At 35.2% G+C, this 27028-nt stretch overlaps 1 protein-coding gene across 5 annotated transcripts in view; it reads right to left on the bottom strand.

The window, feature by feature from the left end:
• LOC127840977 (uncharacterized) overlaps positions 1-27028 on the bottom strand; it is a 60701-nt gene that overhangs the window by 24087 nt on the left and 9586 nt on the right. For 3 of the 5 annotated variants that reach the window (XM_052369450.1, XM_052369448.1, XM_052369449.1), the window contains exons 2-3: positions 26084-26257; positions 12741-14221 (exon numbers count right to left, since the gene is read on the bottom strand). In XM_052369450.1, coding sequence (XP_052225410.1) covers positions 13422-14221; positions 26084-26117 — 834 coding nt within the window. In that variant the 5' untranslated portion in view covers positions 26118-26257 and the 3' untranslated portion in view covers positions 12741-13421. Of the gene's footprint in view, positions 1-12740; positions 14222-26083; positions 26258-27028 lie in introns of those variants that run through there. The other 2 variants (XR_008030656.1, XR_008030655.1) reach the window with 1 other exon arrangement.

Here is a 27028-nt window from a genome sequence, read left to right as displayed (position 1 = left end):
CATTTCATCAATTGTATTTTTAACTGCAAACCAATACAACAGACCCCACAGTAATGAGATAATACCCTAATGTAATGGAAGTCCACAAAGGCATATCACCGACAAGTGTGCTCACAGGAATGCAAGCAAACCAAGAGCACTCATAGGTAACATAAACCCGTCTCTGATACATAATACATACACATTCACTCATTCTCTTGCATTTCATGTTTTGCTCTTTTTATAGATTACAAAATAGTCAGCTTTTCATTTTTCAATACTGGATTTTTTGTTAGGAAAAGACATCATTTAAACAAAAACATCCAATAAAAGATGAAACTTTTGTCCCTGATGAACCTTTTTGGATAGCGCAGGCTAATCTGGGATGATACTCATTCAAAAACAGATGTACTTAATATTTTACTTAGGCAATCCTTGAAATGACACAAAATATAACGATAACAACCAAACACTCCAAATTATTCAATTGTTTCGTATTTGTAACACTTTATAATTTTCAGGTTTTAAAAGATGTATATAATGGATATTTTAGAGCATGGTGACTGTTCAGTATTACTCTTTCCTCGCAAACATCAGAACTACAAAGAAAATTTGCAAATGGGACACATTTTTTTTAAAATTGTGTCAACCAAAACGTGAAAAGGTCCCTTTAACTATGGAAAGTGGCTAAATTTTAAGTATAATTTGTACCTATACCAGGACGTATTTAGTCTAATTAACTAGATTTCAACGTTTTTTTCTTCAAAACTAAAGAACATAAACAATTAATACACAATACCCCGAAAGAAAAATGCAGACAGCATTGTAACATATTAAGGGGCAATTCAACCAATCTGGTGAAGACACCATGTCTGTGAAGCCAACAGTGCACAAAGAGCCGCAGCCATAAACAGTCAATGGCATAATTTTACTTCTTTGTAACACAGTCACTAAGCAGAAAAAAGAAATACCCCTTATTTAGTGGTAATTAAATTTCTTCAGGTTTGATGATTTTAATGACAGCTAAAACTACTGTAATTATATTTGTGTAGTTTTTTTGCCAGGCATTTTGTATTAATTTTGCGAAAGAACTGAGATCACCCTAGCTTTTAAGCACAAGCCTAGCTGTGGCTTAATACATGTGCATCACATGTTGTCCCAGATAAGCCTGTGCAATGCACACAGGCTAATCACGTGCAACACTTTCCGCCTAAACTGCATTTTTGCTAAGAAGAGACTTCCATTAAACAAATACCATACAAGCGGAAAGTGTCTTTCCTGATTAGTCTCTGCAGAATGCACAGGCTAATCTGGGACAATACTTTAGCTCAGTTTTGCCCACAATTACTGAAAAGAAAAATCTCTTATAAATTACATAAATATGTGAACACAAAACAAAACTTTTTTTCTAAATGATAATTATATGGCCTCTAGATCTTTTTTGTCACAAAGTGGTTTTCCCCTTTGAAGAAAAAAGGGTCAATGTCTTTTAAACATCTGGGAATACAAAACATACAAGAATGATGAAAGGAATGGTGAATTATGAATGTGAGTATTTAACATTCAGATTCAACCTCATGTGACACACAATTAGCTTTGAAAAAAAACTAACTAGGGAAACTGTGCAGTAATTAGTTTTACTCCATAATGAAAAAGTGTAACTAGTTTGTATAAACCATGAGGGCAGCATGATAATGCTATACAACAATGACACACATATTGCAATATAGTAAAGACAACACATATTGAAATACAATGAGGATAATAAATATTGCAATACAATGAGGACAACATATATTATAATGAAGACATGACATATTGCAATACAATGAGGAGAACATTTATTACAATAAAACAATTACAACATGCATTGCCAAACAATGAGGACAACATACATTAAAATACAATGAGGGTAGCATACATTAAAACACAATCAGGACAACATACATTGCAATACAGTTAGGCCAACATACCTTGCAAAACAATGAGGCAACATTCAATGCAAGACAATGGTGAAAACATACATTAAAATACAATCAGGACAACATACATTACAATACAATGAAAACAACATACATTAAAATACAATGAAGACAGATCCGTGCAATACAATTAAGTCAACATACCTTGAAATACAATAGGGGGAACATGCATTGCAATTCAATGAGGACAGCATACATAACAATACAATGAGGACAACATACATTACAATACAATGAGGACAACATACATTACAATTCAATGAGGACAACATACATTACAATTCAATGAGGACAACATACATTACAATTCAATGAGGACAACATACATTGCAATTCAATGAGGACAACATACATTACAATTCAATGAGGACAACATACATTACAATTCAATGAGGACAACATACATTGCAATTCAATGAGGACAACATAAATTACAATGAAATGAGGACAACATACATAACAATACAATGAGGACAACATGCAGTGCAATACAATGAGAACAACATAAATTACAATAACATGAGGACAACATACATTACAATACAATGAGGACAACATGCATTACAATACAATGAGGACAGCATGCAGTGCAATACAATGAGAACAACATAAATTACAATAACATGAGGACAACATACATTACAATACAATGAGGACAACATACATAACAATACAATGAGGACAACATGCAGTGCAATACAATGAGAACAACATAAATTACAATAACATGAGGACAACATACATAACAATACAATGAGGACAACATACATTACAATTCAATGAGGACAACATACATTACAATTCAATGAGGACAACATACATTGCAATTCATTGAGGACAACATACATTGCAATTCAATGAGGACAACATAAATTACAATGAAATGAGGACAACATACATAACAATACAATGAGGACAACATGCAGTGCAATACAATGAGAACAACATAAATTACAATAACATGAGGACAACATACATTACAATACAATGAGGACAACATACATTACAATACAATGAGGACAGCATGCAGTGCAATACAATGAGGACAACATACATTACAATACAATGAGGTCAACATACATTACTATACAATGATGAGAAAATACATTACAATAAAATGAGGACAAAATGCAGTGCAATACAATGAGGACAACATACTTTACAATATAATGAGGAAAACATGCCTTTCAATACAATGAGTTAATAACTTATTAGAAAATAATAAACAGGCCATGTTATTTTGTAAAAGAACATTTTATGAAGTTTTTCAATTGTAGAAAAACTTATTTTAAACATTCAGTATTCGTCTTTCAAGTGAACATAGATAAGATCAACTCATGAAAAATGCCAAACGATCGTATTTAATCAGTTTATAATGAAGAAGTCTTAAATAAAGTAAGCTGTGCTTAAAATGAAATGTAACCTGTCCAGCCGAAAATGAGATCATGAAATGTAAGCGGATAACTTCTATCCCATATTGCAATCAGTGGATTTTGTTTGTAAAACTTAACAAGATTTGCCCGTGACACTTGCTGCCCAATATACCCAACAAGTGACAGCCTTTGTCTCTGTCACAAAAAATCTGATCAACCCTGGTATAAGTTTTCAACAGGTTTGACAGATTAGTATCGCTTGTTTTTCCATCTTAAACTTCCCTCCATGCCTTTGCACATTAACAAAACTCAGCCATAGAATCCAACAAAGAAATCAACCAAAATCTTCTTTTTTTACAGAAAACAGGGTCAACTATTCATTATCAAGTTGAATAACATACTTTTAAGTGAAGAAAAGGACAAAAGACGTTGCAGACGTCTAATATCAACCAAGCCGCTATTTATGTACAGGCTGAGATTATATCCATGTAGAAGTTTATGAATAGTTTCAATAACCCGGGTAACACTTCAGGGATTTACAATTTTCAAAAGCCTTTATTTCTACAGCCGTTAACATCATTTAAAAAAGGATCGAAGAAAGCCGAGTGATAGAGTTTCAGTCAAATTGAATATAATATGTAAATGCATAATTTTTCCCCTGCCTACTTTTTGTTGATTTTCACGCAAATTACACGTTGCTTCAAAACTCTTGATGTACTACTGGGTTACAGAGAATTTAGTTTCACAAATGTGGAGGTCTGTAGAGCATCCATGTTCTATGTAGTTATTTGTGACATTGATACGAGTGGTTGACCAGGTATCTGCACAATGTGCAGACAGGCACATAACAGATACGGACATATTAAATAATCACCTGGGTACCGTTTTACTAAGCAACTTACACAAGTCTTAGACTACCGCACATATTTTTAATTGAATTTCATTTATTTCCGATTCAGGCAAACTAATTTTTACTTACAATGTACATTATATTATATATTTCATTTCAAACATACCAAATTTTAATGTAGCTAGAATTTGAAGAAACTAGACTGAATTTAAAAAAATGTGCGTAAGTCTACGAATTGCGTAAGCAGCTTAGTCAAACTTTACCCAAGTACATTACCATATAATGCCATCATGTACACTGTTTAATGGGCCAAGGAATGCATGATGGGTGACCACATATAGTGCATAGCCGCTGAAGTCAGCACTAACATTGGGCATTATTTGCTTGTGACACTGGCACCTCTTGCCTATTTCTCCATAACTCCATGATAGCAAAACTGTAAACCTATGGAACAAAAAATAACTGTCCTCCTTGATTTGAGCCACTATCTGGGAAAACAGGGCTTAATATGCATATAGTGTCCTCCCAGATTAGACTGTGCAGTAAGCACAGGCTAATCAGGGATGAGACTGTTCGCCTTGACTGGATTTATGTTGAGAAGAGACTCTTTTTAATTGCAAAAAATGTACAAGTGGAAAGTTTTGTTCCTGATTGGCCTGTGTGGACTGCACAGTCTAATCTGGGACGACACTTTCTTTAAGCCCCATTTTCCCTGAGCAAGGCTCATTAGATTCTTACTTAGTGATTTTGTCATACGACAAACACAATTACAATCATTTGTATTAAAAACTTCAGTACAATAGGTACTGGTGTATTGATTTCAATTTAAATAAATATAAATATATTTCATATACAAGGCAAAAATGTACAGTTTTTTCTGATAATTAAAATAATCCCTTAATTATTAATTACTTATCAGCAGAATAAAATATCAGATTTAAAGCAAATATTGGCGTTCAAAGTAGGTTAATTGTCAAAGTCTTATAAGCAGGTTAAATCTGTCGACTCAAACAATTTAAGAAGATTTCTGAACACTTTCTAAATTATGGCATATCAATTCTCTAAGCCTCCAGTAACCATTTCAATGACTATAGAAACATCCTATTAGCAGTGGTAATAGGCAATCCACTGCACTCCCACTTTTTTGTCAATTAAAAGCAGAAGGGAAGGGATCCCAGGGCATTAAGGGATTACAATTTTCTGCTTCAAGGGATGCTGAGAATAACAGCTTAGAACATTATAACAGATCACATAAGATCAGGAGATTTCAATGTGACCGAAAAACTGACTCATTTTTCTTCTAAATGGGGAACTGTTATGTCCGCAAGGCGCAATTGCTAATAATCTGAAGTGTCCCTGTTGCGCGCCATTCTATTTTCTCAAGTACATTTTGATCAGAGTTTCCATTCTTATATGATTTAAGTCACGTCACTTGGACCAACATGTTTTACTTAAGGTTTAGCCTTATGTAACTATTGGAAACGAACAATCAGTCAATAATCTTTGGCCTTTGTCGTTTCTGTATTCGGGAAGACTTTGTACTCGAAATTTAACTGGTTATGTATGTTTACGTCTCTTAGTAACCAATAAAATTCGCCTCAATAATAATCTTAAGTAAAAAGGTAAACAGCCATGAGGGGTTTCAACAAGAGACCGGTTATCAAAATAGTCCATACCTGGTTTAAATCTTTATAAAAACAAGCGGATTTCACCTGGCCAGGGTGATTGTACTATCCCATCCAAAACCGGAGAAGAAGAGGATTTATTTTTAAAGACTTTAAAATGAGATTGTGTTTTTTAAATTAGCAGTTTTATTCAAAGGGAGGTAACTGACAAACAGCTTATATGAACCATACCTTATTTGGAGGACACGCACTACTCCTACATGATTATCGCTCTGGGAAACAGGGGCTTAATGCATGTGTTTAACCCTTTACCACTTAAGATACCTATTTTTATGCATTTGAAGTCCCTTAGAAAGTTGCATTTAATTAAAGACCTTTCTTACTAGATACTAGTTTTAAGGCTTCATCTCCAAACCTTAGATACTGATGAGCAGCAAACAGCATAAAACCTGAACAGACTGCGAGTTATTAGCCATTTTCACTTTGCTTCTTAGTGGGAAAGGGTTAAAGTGTTGTCCCAGATTACCCTTAGCAGTTCCCACGGGCTTATCAGCGACGACACTTTCTGCCTAGACTGGATTTTTATTTAAAGGAGACTTCCTTTTAATGAGAAATTCCATTAAAGTGGAAAGTGTCATCCCTGATGAGCCAGAAAAGTGTGTGGACTGCACAGGCTAATCTTGGACAAAACTTAACTCTTTCAGTGCGGGAACCGAATTTTGAAGGCCTGTGCAAACAGTTTGGATCCAGATGAGACGCCACAGAACGTGGCGTCTCATCAGGATCCAAACTGTTTGCTATTCTGATAGTATTCTTTAAAAAAAATCGAAGCAAATGCTAATTTAAGAAATTTAGCAGACAACATTTTAGCAGACGACAAATTTCCCAGCATGCAAAGGGTTAAACCCCGTTTTTCAATAGAGAGGCTCATACAAATGGACATGTTTTTACTGTGAATGACATTTTCATATAGAGAACAAGCAAATGAAAAATGATTAGAATTTCATTTTCTTTTAATAAAAACTGTGAGAAACATTATATTTACATCAGTATCACATTAAACAAGGAAAATGAAAAGCCATTATGGCTCTACCTGACTAATTTAATGGACAAACATCTCTTTCAATGTTGATACTGACGCCTTAGATAGACATTTATAATTATATCCACCAATTGTGTGGGGACAAATTTCTGATGCTTATCACCATTTTACCATTTTAACACTTGTTGATATGTTGTTCCCATGGTGTCATCCGGAATATTTATGTGTGTCAACTTGTACAGTAGCCAGCAATATGTTGTCCACTTTATCAGATTTTCTAAGGCCTCAATGTTGTTGAAAGATGGGACTCCAAAATGCAGTGACAGCTTCCCTTTCAACTGTTTAAGCATGAAAACCTATGAAGGTATAAATAAATATGATGTTTATCACAGTTTTATCACTTTGTCAGTCAACTGAATAGCGTCAAAATTACTGACATGGCCATAAACAAAAATAATTTAACCTTTTACAACCTTACATTCTTTGTAAATGACAGACATTTTGTAACAGAGTTTTACTTTTGATCAGAACACAACTTATTTATTTGTACACTAGTAAATATTGCATTAACAAAAATTGATAAAAATAATTTCTTTCCTAATTAGGTTTCTGAACTTTTATTAATAATAATTGTATATTCAATATTTCATATTTAACAATCTTGTCAGATTTTACATGGAATAATTGGTTCTTAATATTCAGCTTGCTGTTAGTGCAGCATTCTGTTTTGTTATTATGATTTTCCAAAGGATTTTGGGGAAAAGCGAAAAAAAAAGCCCTTGTTATGATCAGAGACCTATTTGTATAGGTCCCTGTTCTGATATTGTTTTCACCGGAAATAAGTTTAAAAAAAGCACATACAAAAACACTGCAAAAAGCTTTATACAAGCTTCCTCTACATTTTTAATGTTATACTTACATATGTGTATGCTTCTGTGATCTTTTTATTTAAGCAATACCAGGTATTGGTTATTTTTACATTTTCATGAGAAAATGTCTGTGCTGGTGGGAAATAATATGAATGAATGAATTTGCATCAATCCCCTGCTGGCACCTATTTACTTCAGAATTGTGAGTAACAAATATGAATGGACCAATCATGATTTAGGATCACATTTATATTTGCCCTCCTTTTTACTGACCATTCTGGTGGAAATAAATTGACCACAACTATGCCTTAATGGTCATTTCATCCTTTATAAATGAGAATGAAGCTCCAGTCAGGGGCCAGCACAGCTTCTGGTATCAATCATTCATTCAGATGGGCCTGTCATGGGTAAGGGATCCTGTAATGTGGATGTGAGATAACCTGAATCATATTGCATGAATCATATTGCAGTGTAAGCTAATTGAAGGCCAGCTCTAAAAAAAAAAAAAATATTTTTTTTTTTGGGGGGGGGAGGGGGGCAAATATAAGAGTGTTTTTTTCCGGTGTGAGAGGGTATTCAAAACAGTATTATTATTTATTTTTATTTTTTTGGAGGGGGGGGGGTTAAATTAATAGTAATATTATTTCTGTTTGAGAGGATTTCCTAAATAGTTGAATACAGTACATCTTTTCATATTGGCCAAGCAATGAGTTATTAAGTTATTATCCAGAGATGCTTGCAGCCAAATATTTATGAATGAAATTCCTGCCAATCTCATTATTTCCCTGTACAATGGAATGTATTGCTAGACATGCTTGAATTGTATATCATAACCAATGGCCTTAATATAATACTAGTACTGAGTTTGCATTTCTGTCATTCCTGGAGTAAATTGCAGTGGAAGGCAATCTGGCAGCCAGTGGTCAGCAAATAGATGCTGCTTTTGTTTCTTTGGTTAATGTGGAACATTGCACAGTTAAGGAGTGGCAGATAATTCATTAAGTAAATGAAGAATATAAAAAAATGCAACAAAATGAACTACAAAAAAATAAAATATTAAAAAGGTTCAAAGCAATGGCATTGTCAAAGCAAGCATCAAGGTTTTAAACCTTTTGTTGTTGATTGTAAGTCTGGCAAAATATTACATTTTGAATTAAAATTAACGTAATTGGGCCGTGCTCTAAGAAAAAGGGGTTAAATGCATGTGTGTAATGTATTGTCCCAGATTAGCCTGCGCAGTCTGCACAGGCTGATCTGGGAGGACACTTTCCGCTTTTATGATATTTTTTGTTTCAACAAAAGTCTCTTGTTAGAAAAAATCCAGTTAAGGCGGAAAGTGTCATCAATGATAAGCCTGTGCTGACTGCACAGGTTAGTCAAGGATGACACTTTACCCACATGCATTTAATCCCTCTTTCACAGAGCACGGCCCATTTTGAAATAAAATAATTGCATAACAATTCAAATCAAATAGCAAGACAAGAGAATACATTGAAACTGGATTTCTGTTTAGAAGAGACTTCCTTTAACTCTTTGAATGCTGGGAAATTTGTCGTCTGCTAAAATGTCGTCTGCTGAATTTGTAAAATAAGCATTTTCTTCATTTTTTTCAAAGAATACTATCAGAATAGCAAACAGTTTGGATCCAGATGAGACGCCACGTTCTGTGGCGTCTCATCTGGATCCAAACTGTTTGCAAAGGCCTTTAAAATTCAGCTCCAGCGCTTTAAGGGTTAAACAAAAAATTCCACAGAAGCAGAAAGTGTCCTCTCAGATTAGACTGTGCAAAGTGCAAAGTACAACACTTTGAGCACATGCATAGCCCTGTTATCCCAGGGCTCATTTATATTTTGTTATTCGAATGAGCTATTTAATTATGTTAAATCTATGAAGATGAGGAGGCATTTACTGACAAACTTCAACATTGTCAAATATCTGTGAAAAAGTCCCTTTCACTCGCCATATAAAAGTTTTTAATAGGTAAAAATAAAGTTTATGGACAGAACAATTGTGTAAGTTCAGATCGTTATCCAAACTGTAATCCTTTATACTTTAAGTACATCAATAAAGTCTGAATGTTAATACAACAGAATACAATTATCATAATTATACTCACAATCATAAGACAGACACATGCCTGCACTTAACCCTTAACCACTTAGATACGTATTTTGCCGCATTTGTAGTCCCTTAAAAATGTAATTTAATTAAAGACCTTTCTTACTAGATTAAAGTTTTAAAGGCTTCATTTCCAACCCTTAGATACTGATGAGCAGCAAACAGCATAAAACCTGAACAGACTGCGAGTTACTCGCAGGCTGTTCTGGTTTTTATGCTGTTTGCACATAACCATTTTCACTTTGCTTCTGACAGGGAAAGGGTTAAGGTATGATCAATTGCATAATTCTGGCCCAAATGTATTATCAGACATAAACATTTGACACAAAAAATGCTAAGATTCGAATTCCTTGAAAGCCACTCCTGTGTTTCACAAGCTTTATTGAAGCTACCAATATAAAACCACAATTTTTGTCTTCACAAAAGTTCATCCCTTGGAGTTTTACAAGGTGTTTAAGTTTCATACATCATATGACTCAAATTCTCAAAAAAACTAAATTTGTGGCTACATGCAAACGCTTCTTAATTGAAAGGTATCTGTATATAACCACTTGAGGACTGTAAATCAGCTAATCTCAACGCATTATGCTGCACTCCAATTTAAATGTTTTAATTCGTTGTCATGGATCTCAATCGCAGTTTTCAGCTGTTGTGCAAATATTTTGTATAATTTGAAAACGCTTTTTTGGTGAAACACTAAAAATAGCTAGGTATCTGTGACAATATTGATTTTTGTGAGTGAATGGGTAAAGTGAACCATGTGACAGGGTTATCTGTGTTTGTTCATGTATAGGTGCAGATAAGGGGTTAGCGGGGTGGCCCTTTTTAATATTCATGGATGCCCTGTGATTTGTTGCTATGATAATCCAGTAATAAATCTTGGGGTGTTAGTTGCATATGCTTGTTACATTGGGGATGTCACGATTTGAAAGCTGATAAAATATTTTTTGATGTGATACATGTATGTTTTGAAAAATGTGAATTCCATGAAACCAGCGACCTATTATTCTTTGACATTTGACATATTTTAACCAAACACACATAACAAAAAAAAAATTGTTTCATGTCTGTCAGTTTTCATTGGTATATCTTGTATTGAAAATAACACACACATATCATTCTTATACTGAAAATAACAATTATATCATGCCATTTTCAAAACTAACTTTTCCCTTTTTTTCTCCATAATAAGCAATTGAGTATCACTGTTTTTCTGTTTACCCCATTTTGCCTCACGTTAACAGCTAAAAACCTTACATCTTAAACATGCCAAAAAAAAAAGATTATTTTCGCTTTTATTGCATAAACAAATCACACATACCAAAATAATTTTCAATAACATTGAAAACAATATGTTTTGTTCATTCGACATCGACGAAATAATTTGATTATTTCAATACAGTTTAAGGTTGTGTTTTACATATGCCTCACTCGGTCATCATCCGAAATGATGAGGCTTTACCTTCGGATAGGCAGTTTTCGATTTAAAATGTGTTTAAACAGTAGATTAATGCAAAGTTGAAATGCAGCCGCGCAAAGTAAGAAATGAGGAATTATTTTGAAATTTACAGCAGGAACGTTGAAGGTACATAAACACTTACATTTACAGCATAGTCTTTTGAAAAAGTTGAGTAAATAACCTTAACTTCTTGACATTGCCAATAAAATAAAGCTGTTGTCAAGAGAGTGCAGAATGGTATAACTTGAAAAGTGGATTGAAATAGTCATTATCCCTGCATGCATGAGGAAACTGGTGCTTATTCAGTTCCTCATTTATGCTTGGAAAGTCATCGAAAGCTGGAGAAGGGAAGTAACTGCGCGTGGACCAGATTATGGATATGAAAAAATACATAACAGGGCTTGAATGGCACATGCATCGCATTGTTAATACACGATTTCTCCCGTTCAAGCCCTCCTTTTGCCAAGTTTCTGCACCCCGCCAGAGGGCATTATAGATAGAGTTTATGCAATAATTATAAATGTTGATGTTAATCGACTGCTTTTTGTTGGACAATACTCTGCTTCAATGCTGAAAAACTGTAAAAACATGATAACTGTTTTGCTAATATGGTTTAATGTTAATTGATAGATCTATTTCATGTAAGCAAAGTGAAATTGAAAACACCCAAAAATATCTGATGGAAAAAGACAATCTTGTTATAAAATTGAATTGACTTGTCAGTTATAACGCACAATTATAATTGAAATGGAAATGTGGTGAAAATTATGCATTCATCTGCCATTATGTTATGCTTGTATGATAATCATATAAAAATGGAACCATTAAAATGGTATTGTATGAAATCTGATAATATTAATAATATTATTTATGCATCTAGTATAAAGTTGATATAATTATAATAATTCTGCCACATGACCTATTATAGTTAGTTTTTTTAGTTAGCCACATGCAGTGCTAAAAATTTAAGTATTCCAACTGGTTATAAGAAACAGAAGTCAGATCTATCTGGATTTCTTTTGCATAAAAATTAAAGTCGTACAGGCATTTATTTGAAGTGATTGCAGGCAAATTGTAATATCAGAATACAACTGCAAGAATATGGCAGTTAGGCTAGTATTCCATCTGTCCATATCTGCATATCCGCAAAAAAATAGAACAAGTTGAAATGCACAGCGCTTATTCAATTCGCATCCGCATATCGGCAAGCGCAATAGGCGTTTATGATTTTGCGGAAACGGATGCGGATACGGATAGATGGAATACTAGTCTAAATTTGTATACTGGAAATAAAAAACATACCACTGAATTTGTTTGGTATCACACAGGGAGTGTGGTATGCCAAAGGATTTCCCAATTTAACATATTGGGAAAACCCCGGAAGGGACAATTGGTTCAGTTTTCAAAGGATCCCAGTTCATATAGTTTGGTTTTTAGGGAGAACACTCTACCTCCCTACACTGCACAGTGTTTATTTAAATTTCAGACAAAGTGCACATTTGATAATTGATAACTCACTCTTAAATCAACAGCTGGTAATTAAATTTTGCAGGTAACAGAACAGAGAATTTATAAAGCGCAAGCTCTTTTAGTCACTGTTTGTTTGCAGTTTCCTGATAAGTGTCAGGAAATGCTTTGAAGCTGTGCACTTTGTTTACATAACTTGCAATTCACAGGCAGAATGTGGCAGCATGTTTTATGCTTTCAATATGCTGCACATTCAAGCATTAAACTTTTGAGGTATTTGAAGTACACTGCTTGGCAATAACAGTAGGGCATTGGTCCTGGAATCATGAGGTATTTGAAGTACACTGCTTGGCAATAACAGTAGGGCATTGGTCATGGAATCATGAGGTATTTGAAGTACACTGCTTGGCAATAACAGTAGGGCATTGGTCATGGAATCATGAGGTTTTTGAAGTACACTGCTTGGCAATAACAGTAGGGCATTGGTCATGGAATCATGAGGTATTTGAAGTACACTGCTTGGCAATAACAGTAGGGCATTGGTCATGGAATCATGAGGTTTTTGAAGTACACTGCTTGGCAATAACAGTAGGGCATTGGTCATGGAATCATGAGGTATTTGAAGTACACTGCTTGGCAATAACAGTAGGGCATTGGTCATGGAATCATGAGGTTTTTGAAGTACACTGCTTGGCAATAACAGTAGGGCATTGGTCCTGGAATCATGAGGTATTTGAAGTACACTGCTTGGCAATAACAGTAGGGCATTGGTCCTGGAATCATGAGGTATTTGAAGTACACTGCTTGGCAATAACAGTAGGGCATTGGTCCTGGAATCATGAGGTATTTGAAGTACACTGCTTGGCAATAACAGTAGGGCATTGGTCCTGAAATCATGAGGTATTTGAAGTACACTGCTTGGCAATAACAGTAGGGCATTGGTCCTGGAATCATGAGGTATTTGAAGTACACTGCTTGGCAATAACAGTAGGGCATTGGTCCTGGAATCATGAGGTATTTGAAGTACACTGCTTGGCAATAACAGTAGGGCATTGGTCCTGGAATCATGAGGTATTTGAAGTACACTGCTTGGCAATAACAGTAGGGCATTGGTCCTGGAATCATGAGGTATTTGAAGTACACTGCTTGGCAATAACAGTAGGGCATTGGTCCTGGAATCATGAGGTATTTGAAGTACACTGCTTGGCAATAACAGTAGGGCATTGGTCCTGGAATCATGAGGTATTTGAAGTACACTGCTTGGCAATAACAGTAGGGCATTGGTCCTGGAATCATGAGGTATTTGAAGTACACTGCTTGGCAATAACAGTAGGGCATTGGTCCTGGAATCATGAGGTATTTGAAGTACACTGCTTGGCAATAACAGTAGGGCATTGGTCCTGGAATCATGAGGTATTTGAAGTACACTGTTTGGCAATAACAGTAGGGCATTGGTCCTGGAATCAGAACAATCATAGTAAACAAGATATGTTCTATCAACATGTTTGGCCCCCAACTTGCAGCCATGTTGTCAATATTTCTAATTGTTTACAAGTGCTTTAAAATGTAATGGCCAAATGACTTTGACCCTTGATCTTTCAGTCTCAAAATCAAAAGAATGTCTTCCTTACCTCAATACTTACCAGCATACTCAGTTAGTTTACTTAGTTTAACCCTTTCCCCTATAAGATGCAAAGTGAAAATGGCTTTTGCAACCTGCATAAAACCCGAACAGCCTGCGATAAAGTCACAGTCTGTTCAGGTTTTATGCTGTTAGCTACTCATCAGTATCTTAGGGTTGGAAATGAAGCCTTTTGAACTTGAATATATTAAGAAAGGTCTTAAATTTAATTTGAATTTCTAAAGGTCTTCAAATGTGTCAAAGTGCTTTTCTAAGTGGTAAAGGGTGAAAGCATATTCTGTGGAAATGGTTTTCATGTTAAAAGCTCCTGTAACCTTGAACTCTGACAAGTTGACCTTTGATGATAATTGGTAAAAGCATGCTGCACAGGCTAATCTGAGAAGACACTCTACGCACCTGCATTAAACCCCCTTTTCACAGAACGCGGCTCATTTCATTTTGAGAATCCCTCTGACCTTGACTTTTGATCACAAACTCAATATGGTGCTCTAGATATTTTTTAAATACATAAATGGCTTGTAGACCAATCTACCATCCACCTGCCTGACAGGTGCAAACAATATATCATACTTCTTCATAGGGGTCAATCTAAGCCTTACTTTGGGAAAACGGAGCTTAATGTATGTGCATAAAATGTTGTCCCAGATTAGCCTGCCTAAACTGGAATTTTGCATAGAAGAGACTTCCTTTAAAAAAAAAACACACCATAAAAGCAGAAAGTGTTGTACCTGATATAGCCTGTTAGGACGCACATGTATTAAGCCCAGTTTTCCCAGAACGTGACTCAATTGGTCAGCAAATCTTCTTACTAAAGTCATATTCATAAACATTAAAATGCTACATAACTTCCGAAATAGTTCCAAACTTGACAAATACTGGGCCAAATTGAAGACAAAGTCAAAGTCTTTCCTTTGAATGTTTAAAACATATTAATTTTTTATTACACAGAATCTGTGAAAGTAAACATTTAAAGGAAGAACATTCTGATTTATAAATTAACTCAAATTAATTGAGTAACTTAAAGACTCAGGAAGGTAATTATGCCAAAGCAGTTAACACTTTCCCAGCTGTTTTCCTAATTTCGAGTAAAAGTTTACGCAACTGTAAAAACATATCACAGAAATATTAAAACATCAAACCACGGATGGACAACTTCATCATGGTTAGCTGCTTGAGAGGGAGCCGGAGCTTGAGGCAGGATAATGGATTTACCAGGGACCAGGCACCGACCACGGCTCTTATATGGTACTTTTCGTTTAAACCTTTAACACTTAGGAAAGTTTTTGACACGTTTGTTTTCTGTTTGAGAGTTAAATTTAATTAAAGACCTTTCTTACTAGATTCAAGTTGTAAAGGCTTCATTTCCACCCTTAGATAGTGATGAGCAGCAAACAGCATAAAACCTGAACCTGGTTTTATGCTGTTTGCACATAGCCATTTTTCACTTTGTCTCTGAGTGGGAAAGGGTTAAAGGAAGTCTCTTCTTTGCAAAAATCCAGTTTAAGCAGGAAGTGTCCTATAGGAATTAGCAGGGAGCACCGAGCCATGAGGCAAAATGTATTCTCAGAACCTGTGAGCCTACAGGACTTGCTGCACTGACAGGTGGAAGTCTTCAGAAGACCACCTATTTTATCGTTGCCTCTAGACTTCAAGTCTAACAGAGAAGAACATAAGAAACAAAGGGCAATAACTCCTTGAAAAATAAAGACATTGCGAGCTGAAGCATTCGGAAAATAATTTTTTGTAACATTTGATGATAATTGCATGCAAAAAATCCAGATGAGTATCACTATTAAGACTGTGACCGACAAAAGTACGCACATAATTACCCATGGAAGATGATGTGTAGTATTTCTATGTTCTTACTCCCTTTGGAACGGTAGATAATAGAACAGGGCCTAGTCTATAAGAAACCTAGGCATTAGTTTGATTTTTTTTTTATGTAAATGATTTTTTATGTAAATATCTTGACTAAGGATGTGATCCTCAACAGAGCTGTTGATATCTGATAGAAGCCACTACTCTTTTTTTTTTCGTAAAAGCTGTAGGAAATCAACAGGTTATTACATCTTATTATCTTAAAATTAGTGTTTTTAAAGTATTTTTATTATGTTATTGTCACCTGAGTAATTAAAGGGTGATTATACCATTTTGTCAAATATTTATGAATTTATATAAAATGTGTAAAAAACTTATTATGCATATATTTCAATATAAATTAAAATAAAAGTTAAGAAAAACATGTGTCGAAAAATGCAAAATAAGCCAGATATTCAATTCTGAAATCAAAAATTTCTGTACAGTCGACTTCGCCAGCATGTATTTCATGCATGTATGATGTAAATCATTTTAATTTCCTGCAACGATATATATATTAATACGACACACGAACACTAACTCTGATCCTAATAAAAAGACGAATGCTTCGGTTATTGTAGGAAAATATGTACAAAATATCTTTGTTGCAATCGGCTCGGGGCGCTAATATGTCTTTGCTGCATTTTATGAAATTCATCTTCAATGTATAATTTTTCTTGCCTATTTTGTGTTATTGTATCATATTTTTTTCAATATATTACAATTTAACACATATAAAAATCGTATAATCTTCCTTTAAGAAAAGACTGCACAGGCTAATCTGGGAAAACACTTTACGCACAGGCATTAAACCTTTTTATCCAGAGCACTGCTGCTATTCAAAATGAGGTCAGAGTATACTAGTATTATAGGCCACAAATCACCATAAACAGGAATGGATCACCGAGTTAAAATATGAAAAAATTATGCTAATTGCTCAACATGCATAATCTATTTCATGCTATATTTGGTTTCAGAGATTATGTGCAGCCAATACCTGACACATTTATCTTCCCTGTCTTTAAACAGCCATGCTTTTAGATGTGCCCTACCCAAATGAGTCCAAGGCATCTCAATTTCAAGACAGCTGTCTGTCCTTCAACCTCTTTCGTGAACTTGCAATGCAAACATACAACTGAACAATAGAAATCTACCGACTTTAATGCATTATAAAACCGCAAAGAACATTAATTTATAATTTTATCTGGCATTTTCACAATTTAAAAAGATATGCAAAAAACTGTAAATGTTTCAGTTTCGTATCTAGGCTGTGCACAATTGGGCACATCCTGTGTTGAGGCCTATTACGCAACCATTTTTGCCCTTTCACTCGTAACTTTACCATAATTTATTAGCCCATTTCAAAAGAATAAACAGCTAGTTTATAATTTTGTGCTTGCAGAATAACCTAATAACAGAAATAGAACATCATAGGTAATTGCACAGTTACACTTGAAATACCAGATGTGATAATGATGGGACTTTAAATGTCAGTAAGTTTCATTTCAAAATGAAGACGTGAAACAGAATGTTACTCAATATTACGACTAACTAATATTTCAAGATATAAATTAACAAACCACCATTAAATGCTGTACATTTATTTGTAATCAATTCTTTTACGTAGAACTGTCACTTTCGTGCTGCTTTCGTAAGACTTGGTTTTATAACAAGCTTCATACCTTTTTGTCCTTTTACATAAGAAAAAAAATTCAAGAAGAAAATTCTTTTTGACATTTGCTGTAAAATTATTAAAGCAGAAGTTACAGTTCTTGTGCACTGCACTTCACATCATATAGATCTATCTACCTATGATATGCCAAGCTGATACCTAAAATATCAAGATATGCTCCATTCAAAATTTAAAATTAATAATTTGGCAAAAGGCACTAACTCTCAAAATACAGAAGCAAGAGTTATGGTTCTTGTGCAATGCACATCCCATCAATAAGATCAAATTACATATTAAGTTTTTAGATCATTTCTCTTTTTTTTTTTTCGAGATATGCTCAAGACAAAATTTTAATTGAAAAATAAAGGGCAATAACTCTAAACAAAGAGAAGCCCCAATTGTAGTTCTTGTGCACTGCACATCCCCATAATGAGATCAAGCTAGCTTTTAAGTTTCAAGTTGATACCTCGGTTTATTTTGAGATTTGATCTGAAAAAACTTTAAGCACAAATCATGTTACAAGGGGTAATATCTATAAAATTAGGGAGCAAGAATAATGGTTTTTGGAAGTCCAATATCATAAGGAAGTAAAATATGGAGTGCACGGCCTCCCAAAATGTATTCTCATTCAATCTTGTAAGGAATTGATAATATTGCTTTCTTCAAATTCTTGAGAATTACCAGATTAAATCACTGCATTTTAGTAAACAAATAGATTCAAACGGAAATACCATACTCTTAAAAATGTCTGGCCTCTAAGCCCTTTGATAACAATATGATTCACATTAAAATGTTCACTTTCAATTATTAGAAAAATAAAAAAGCAAAGCCTTGAAATTTGGTCTCCTTGTCAACAATGAAGAGTGGCCACATTGTCCCCAAAAATGTCCCCAAATATTACACTTAGGCTGATAAAGCACACTCAGAAACGTCTAATATTACAGAAAATTTCACTTTCGATAATTTACAACTGCTTTGATGGATATCTAACTGATATCAATTTTTCTTTCAACAAGGTCTATACTATTCAAGGGAGATAAATGGATTGAAGTTGAATTTGCAATGGTAAAGGATGGTTAATTTATGTCTAGATTTCCAATTTAATAAATGGCCTTCCATTGGATCCTTTTCAATGAAAGCTCTCACTTAAAGACATAAATTACAAGATTTATGTAGAATATTTACACTAATATAATTTGCTTGTAATATTCAGTAGAAAGCACTTTTAAAGATAGGTTGTTACTTATTGCACTGACCAAATAATATCCAAACTTTGAAAAAACTTTAAGGCAAAATTACTTAAAATGATAATCAATGTTTACCCTTCATAACCTAGGGTTCATAGCTTACGTTTGGCTGTCTTCAATGTTTCTTTTTTGGTGAAGGAGATGTTAATAAAATTCTGAAAAATGTCCAGCAAAATAATTATAGTCTAAACATCCGCTTATAAAAACTGTGGTGTCTAAAGAGAAGTCTCTACTTGCCAGATTCAAGTTCAAACCCTCAGATAACTGGCACTGACCCAACCAACAAATAGAGCACACCTCCAGGTATTACACAATCAGCTTTGAGGAGCCACACCCCCAGGTATTGCGCAATAGGCTTTGAGGAGTACTCGGAGGAAGCACTTTGATAGGCTGAACAATTGGTGGATGAAAAACAACATTAAATGGTGGGTATTAAGGAAGTGATAATTGCCCTGTTAAGAAAGTAATTGTTGGGTGGAATGATGTAATACATATGACAAATAACTGGAGGATGATGTACCAGAACGCACTGAGAGAGCACTGAAAGCCAAATTGTAGAGACTAAACTGTGTACTTTCTAGTGTTTTTTTTTCAATCAGCATTGTGAAGATGTACTTTTTACTGTTTAATAGGTCCATGACATCGTTGAGACAAAGCATTTTGGAATAGTCAGCACATGGACTTTTATCAATTGTGATGTAACTGATGTCAGTTTCTGAGCAAAGGGAAAATCAGTATAAGAAGAAAAATCAATGCGAATAAAATATAAATGATCAACTTCCTTCAACTGCATGTATGTTCAAAATGTGTATTTCGAAGGTCGTTCCTCGCCAGAGGCTACATGATGTGTGGACCTCGAGTGTGTAATAGCACCCCTACCTACTTAACTTTATACTAGACTCACATGTTTTTTTAAATATAGCTGCAATTAAGAGTTTTATATAAAGAGAAAGTTTTTATTGACTGCCCATACTGGATAGTGCAGTCCTAATGTTTCTTAACCCCTTTCCCCATAAGAAGCAAAGTGAAAAAGGTTATGTGCAAACAGCATAAAACCAGAACAGCCTGCGAGTAACTCGCAGTCTGTTCAGGTTTTATGCTGTTTGCTACCCATCAGTATCTAAGGTTTGAAAATGAAGCCTTAAAAACATGAATCTAGTAAGAAAGGTCTTAAATAAAAAAATAACTTTGTAAGGGACTACAAATGTGTGTGAAAATAATTATGTATCTAAGTGGTAAAGGGTTAACTCACTCACTGCCCTCTGTGGGGATGGTAAAACCATCTCCAGCATTAAAGGCCTTACCAAATTGATATGTCTTTTCTCAATAACTGCCTGTACTTGCCAGCCTGTCTTCATACAAAAAGTGTCTGATTAATTGCCTGGGATTACCGCCAATTACTGAAGAGATTAACGCCAATTACTAAAGACAGCAAATGATTTAATTATCCAATTTTATCATTATGGACATATACTTGGTCTGTCTTTCAGGTAGGTTAGGATTGTGAACAATTAAATGAGCCTGATTCTCGGAAAACAGGACTTAATTCATGTGAGTTAAGTGTCATACAAGATTAGCCTGTGCAGTCTGTGAAGGTACATTCCGCTTTAATTGTGTTTTTTGTTAAAAGAAAGTGTCATCTTAGGGAACATCCAGTTTAGGTGGAAAGTAGTGAATAGCCTGTGCAACCTACAAGCTAATCTGGTACGACATTTTATGTACATGCGTTATGCCCAGTTTTCACAAAAGGAGGTATATATAATGAGATCAGTTTGGCGTGGAAGGCATACATAAATTTCATTATTTCATCAAAATGTCTTCACTGCAAACTATGTGAATGTGCATTACTATAAATGTTAAGTTGAGCAGACATGTTCACAGATTTTTAATATTTATTTTAAAGTGTAATTGAATGTATTTGCTAACTATAAGATTTTTGGAATATTTAAAACTTAGTATAGCAAGAAAGAAGGATGAATAGAAAATATGGCTTTAACCCTTTCAGTGCGGGAACCGAATTTTGATGGCCTTTGCAAACATTTTGGATCCAGATGAGACGCCACAGAACGTGGCGTCTCATCAGGATCCAAACTGTTTGCTATTCTGATGATATTATTTGGAAAAAAATCAAAGAAAATGCTAATTTTAGAAATTAAGCAGGCGACATTTTAGCAGACGACAAATTTCCCAGCATGCAAAGGGTTAACGGGATTCGAACCCTTGAGCACAATAGCTCCCCATGGGCACTTGCTGCTCAGTTTAGATAACGCAAAAATGAAGGCTCAGCAAAAAGAACAATATTGTAAGGCACACTGAATGACTTTGTTGATAATAACACCACAATTATTATCTTCTTGTATAAAAGTATTGGGTGCATTGAAATTCCAAGCCAAATGAATATATATTATGTATTTTTTTCTTTTTGTTAGGATTTCCTTTTGAAGTTGCCATGTGAATTGAGAGGACCATCTGCTGCACTCTCACTTGCAAATCATCAGAAAACTGATCAACTCCTGTTTAGTTAATGAGTTTAATTGAAGAGACTTTCTACAAACAAACTCATTTATAAAACCCATCTCTCTTGGAAGGTCTGTTAGACAGTTCACAAGTACTGACTATACTTAACAATTGAATATTATAATTATGTGAGCCGTTATGTGTGTTAAGGTTTGTCCCAGATCATCCTGTGTAGTCTGCAGTCAAATCAGGGATGGAGCTTACCGCCCAGACTGGTTTTTGGCTAAGAAGAGACTTCTTTTAAGTGAAAAATACCATAAAAGCAGAAAGCGGCTTCCTTGATAATCCTGTAAGTATGGCACCGACTCATCTTGGACAACACTTTCAGTGCATGCCTTAAACCTTTGCATGCTGGGAAATTTGTCTTCTGCTAAAATGTCATCTGCTGAATGTCTAAAATTAACATTTTCTTCGATTTTTTTTCAAAGAATACTATCACAATAGCAAACAGTTTGGATCCTGATGAGACGCCACGTTCTGTGGCGTCTCATCTGGATCCAAACTATTTGCAAAGGCCTTCAAAATTCGGTTCCCGCACTGAAAGGGTTAAGCCACGTTTTCAAACAGTGTGGCTCATTATAAGTTATGGAGTTCTAGAGTCCATGTAAGAAGTTGGGTGTGCCAGTTGACTGATCCCACTCTCTTGATCAGAAGTTTATTTACAGGGCATCCCTCCGTCTTCACAATGACTTTATGTACAGACCTGCCCCTGTGACCTTTCAAGGGAAAGTATTTATTTTTGTTTCAGGGGAAAATATTTAATTTTGAGCCAAAGGAGATAAAATTTATCCAAGCTGCTGGGTATTCCTCCCCAAAATAATTTTGATCCAAAAAGACCAGTGTAGGAAGGCCAATGAGACCTTAATGTGCACTGGAAACCACTTGACTGATATGCCATTTGGAGCCTTATCTATAGCTTTGGGCGATTATATTAATTGTGTCACAAAGCACACCTTGCACACAGACAAAAGTCTTAAAAATTTGATGTGGACTAAAAATTAGCATGAAAATAACAAAAGGGCAATTAGGTGCAGGTAACAGTTTTTTTGCTCTGCACTAACCTTCAAAGAGAGAAATCCTCTTATGAAGTTTTAAGTTGATACTTGTAGTTGTTCTGGTATGCCCTGCACACAATTAAGTATAACAATATTTTACAAAAGGCAATCACTCTGAAAATATTTATTAAAGAATTATGATTCTTTGGAACTGAGAGTTCCATCATTAAGATCTGCTTGCCTATGAACTTTCATTTTAAGTTAATAGCTTTCATGGTCCAATAGTAATTCTGGAAACAGAAATGAAGTAAGAAAAAAAATGATGTGTAAAAACTTCAAAAGTATTAGGTACAGAGTGACGGTTCTTCTCCCAGTACTCATCATTTTGAGTAAAGACTTGGATGATTCTCAGAATCTAAGACTCATCCTAGTGATATATGCAGACTTCCATCAAGAGCAGTTTGTAAAATAGGCCAGTCTAGTATAGAAATAATCTTTAACATATGGATAATTTAATTATGAAGATTCAGTGGAGGGAAAAAACTGTTAAAGACCATTTTGGATAAATCAAGGGCCATAACTCTGTTGTTGCTAGGCCATTAGGCCTATCATCGATGTTGAAGATATAATTACCATGTCTGGTGAAGAATGCCTCTTATTTAGTAAACAACAAGAGCTGTCTACATAGGATGACATATGCCCGCGAAAAACGCTTTGATAGAAGTTATGAGCATTTTTCGAAACCTAAACGCAGATTTCGAAACCTAAACGCAGACCTTAAGTTCAAGGTCAAGGTCACAGGGGTCAAAATTTGTGTGCGTATGGAAAGACCTTGTCCATGTACACATGCATACCAAATATGAAGGTTACATCTGAAGCGACATAGAAGTTATGAGCATTTTTCGAAACCTAAACGCAAAAGTGTGACGGACAGACGGACATACAGACAGACGGGAGCATAAAAATTGCTCAAAAGACCAATTTGAGATCATTCAACGGCCATGACTCAACAATTCAAAAGATGATTTTGCTCTAAACGTCACACTTTAACTAGATATGAGCCTTGGCCTCGAAAAATAGAGCTAAATGCACGCGCTTAACTCATTCAGTGCGGGAACCGAATTTTGAAGGCCTTTGCAAACAGTTTGGATCCAGATGAGACGCCACAGAACGTGGCGTCTCATCAGGATCCAAACTGTTTGCTTTTTTGATAGTATTCTTTGAAAAAAACCCGAACAAAATGCTTATTTTAGAAATTCAGCAGACAACATTTTAGCAGACAACAAATTTCCCAGCATGCGAAGGGTTAAAATGTTGTCATAGATTAGCCTGTGCAGTCAAAACAGGCTAAAAAGAGACCCCTCCAGTTTAGGCGGAAAGAATCGTCCTTGATAAGCACATATGGACTGCACATGCTAATCTGGGACGACTGTTTAGGAACATGCATTTAATCCTTTTTTTGCATAGCGTGGTGCATCTTATGAGCCCCAACAGTTTCGATGAAGTTTGCTGAAGATACGATGAAAACTGTTCAGAAAGAGAGGAAACTTCAAAGTGGTGTAGTGACTAAATGAGCAGCATTTTGGGAAAACTGGACCTAATGCATCGGCATAAAGTGTTAACTTGTTCTGTATAAGCCTGTGCAGTCCTCACAGGCTTATCAAAGACAGCACTTTTCATATAGACTTAATTTTTGTTTGGAAGAAACTTCCTTTAAATAAAAAATTCCATAAAAGCAGAAAGTGTCATGCCAGATTAGCCTGTACAGACTGCAAAGGATAATCTGAGATGATATTTATGGATTAACCCTTTGCATGCTGGGAAATTTGTCGTGTGCTAAATTGTCGTCTGCTACATTTCTAAAATTAGCACTTTCTTCATTTTTTTTCCAGAGAATACTATCAGAATAGCAAACAGTTTGGATCCTCATGTTCTGTGGCGTCTCATCTGGATCCAAACTGTTTGCAAAGGCCTTTACAATTCGGTTCCAGCGCTGGAAGGGTTAAGCTTAGCACATCTGTCCATATTGAATATATTTAAGCCTTTTTGATTGGGGGGGGGGGGGGGGGGGGGGGAAGGGGATTGGTGCTTAAAGTTCCAGATAATTTTGTGTAGTCTGCACATCTTAACTGGATAACCCTTAAAGTACATGAATTAAGCCCAGTTTTCACAGAACGACGCTCAAATGTACAGAACTAAGGCTGTTAAAAATTCTCATAATTATGAATCCTGCTTAACAATTCTCATAGTTATGAATCCTGCTAAACAATTCCTGGTTGTGGGTCTCAAGGCCTTACAACAGAAACCAGTGGAACAAACAAATCATGTCGTTAATTAGACATGAACTTCCTCATCACCTTTTAACTGAAATGGTCGGATGCCGCAGGTAGAATCCATCAACTGTCCTTTTTATGTGTTCCACTCAGACATCAACATTTATACCCACCCTTTCAATCTGAACAAATTACCTTCCTCACATCAATCGGAAATTAAACAACAAACAGGTCTAGGAACTCCTGCAGAAGCTCAGAATTTAATTTGCTCCATAATTAGTTGTGAATTCCAGTTAATTATTAAAAATGCAAATGTTTATTAGGTTGATAATTGGTAATGAATGCTTGTTAATATACTTATTAATTTTTAAAGCAAATGAATATCAATAATTGTAAGTCTGGTCAACATAATACAAGTAACCAGACTGCATGGGTTAATCATGGACTATAATTTTCCCACAAGAATAATGCCCCGCTTTACCCCCAAAAAGCTCAAATGTAAAGCATGAACCATTAGCTTTCATTTGGGATACCTAACAAACTCCTTTATTTCCTATAAAAAAAACTCATATTTTTTCTTTCCGCAAACTGGTTGTTTCTGTTGTGCAACAGTAAATCAAAAAGATGCCCATCCCATGACAGGTTTAAAAACATCCACCTTCCCAAGACAACTGGAACCAGCCAGAAGTTAACCTAAATGGACAGACAGTATCATGGTTTCAGAAGACTCTCAACTATTCCATAAAATGTCAACATGCCTTGTAATACCATGCATACACATTGTTTAAGAGGGAACAAGGATGGAATAGGAAGGTAATGACAAGTAAGGTAAGGCAAGAATCAGACAATCTCAACATACTGATTTACTGTTATATGTACTTAGCTGTGTTGCTAAATGGTCCTAGGTTTGCAAAAACTGGTCCTTATGCATGAGTGTAGTGTCGTCCTATATTAACTTTTGCAGTCCACACAGGCAATTAGGGACGACACTTTCTGCTTTTATGGAAGTTTTTGTGTAAAGAAAATCTGTTTTGATCTTCTAAACAAAAATTCAGTGTAAGGGGAAAGTGTCATCCTGATGTAGCATGTGTGGACTCAAGACTTTCAGGTACATACCCACAAATATCTGCCAACCATGTTGAACTGCCATTAGACCTTTACCTTTCTCTCCATGTTGCTAAGCGCCTGATGCCCAATGGCAGAGCTAGGTAGTCCTGTCATGTCCTGTACCAAGAGTCCCTGCAAAAAAGCACCTGGAACAAGGCTTCCCCACTGACGACATTTGAAGTCCTGAAAAGAGAGGAAATTTGTCCTTATATCAACTGTCATGCCTTGAATGAAGTGTCTGCATTAAATGCATCTGGAATTGGCACAGAGTCATAGCCATAGCAATAGAAGCAGTGCCCCAGATAAGCTGTGTATCTGCGTCTTTCACCCTATAAAAATGTTTAAAAACGCAAAGAAATACAATATTATGCTAATTGAAAACGCAACCAATTTGACTTTTACGCAAATTCTTCAAATTCGATGTGTACGATACAATAGCTTCGATCGAAAATGCCTTTTCTCTTTGGAATTATTAGCGTAATGCGGCGACGCTTTTCGTTAGGAAGCGACTGGATGACGGAGCAGGAAAACAATCAAAGTTATTCAAACGCTGAGCGGACTAGATTTCATAGTTAAAAAAGTGTCTGACCAAATTATTTACGACGACATGCATGCGTATTCAATCTGACTTAATTCGTCGCTCGTTGTGCAAGTATTTGCAAAACGTCTGTACTTTCAGTTTCTATTACGATGCGAAATAAAAATGTCTAAGAGAGGTCAAAAGACGTCCACTATTGTTGCGCCAAAATATCACTTGGTCGCTAACTTTTTCGAACAAAGAAAGCAATAGCCAATAAGTGCCGAATCATTCGTGTTATCGATTTTTTTTAAGTTTGAAGTTTATATTATGGGCAGTTTTAAGGATTTAAAATGTTATAAAACATCAGTTTATTAAAGTTAGTTAATATGATAGTTTACAGTCCTGTTGAAGCAATGCAAGTGTGCAGCTTCAAC

The sequence above is a fragment of the Dreissena polymorpha genome, chromosome 8 (genome assembly GCF_020536995.1).
Source record: "Dreissena polymorpha isolate Duluth1 chromosome 8, UMN_Dpol_1.0, whole genome shotgun sequence".
Classification (NCBI taxonomy): domain Eukaryota; kingdom Metazoa; phylum Mollusca; class Bivalvia; order Myida; family Dreissenidae; genus Dreissena; species Dreissena polymorpha.
The sequence above is the reverse complement of the archived record's forward strand: the minus strand, read 5'-3'. Positions and strand labels throughout refer to the sequence as shown.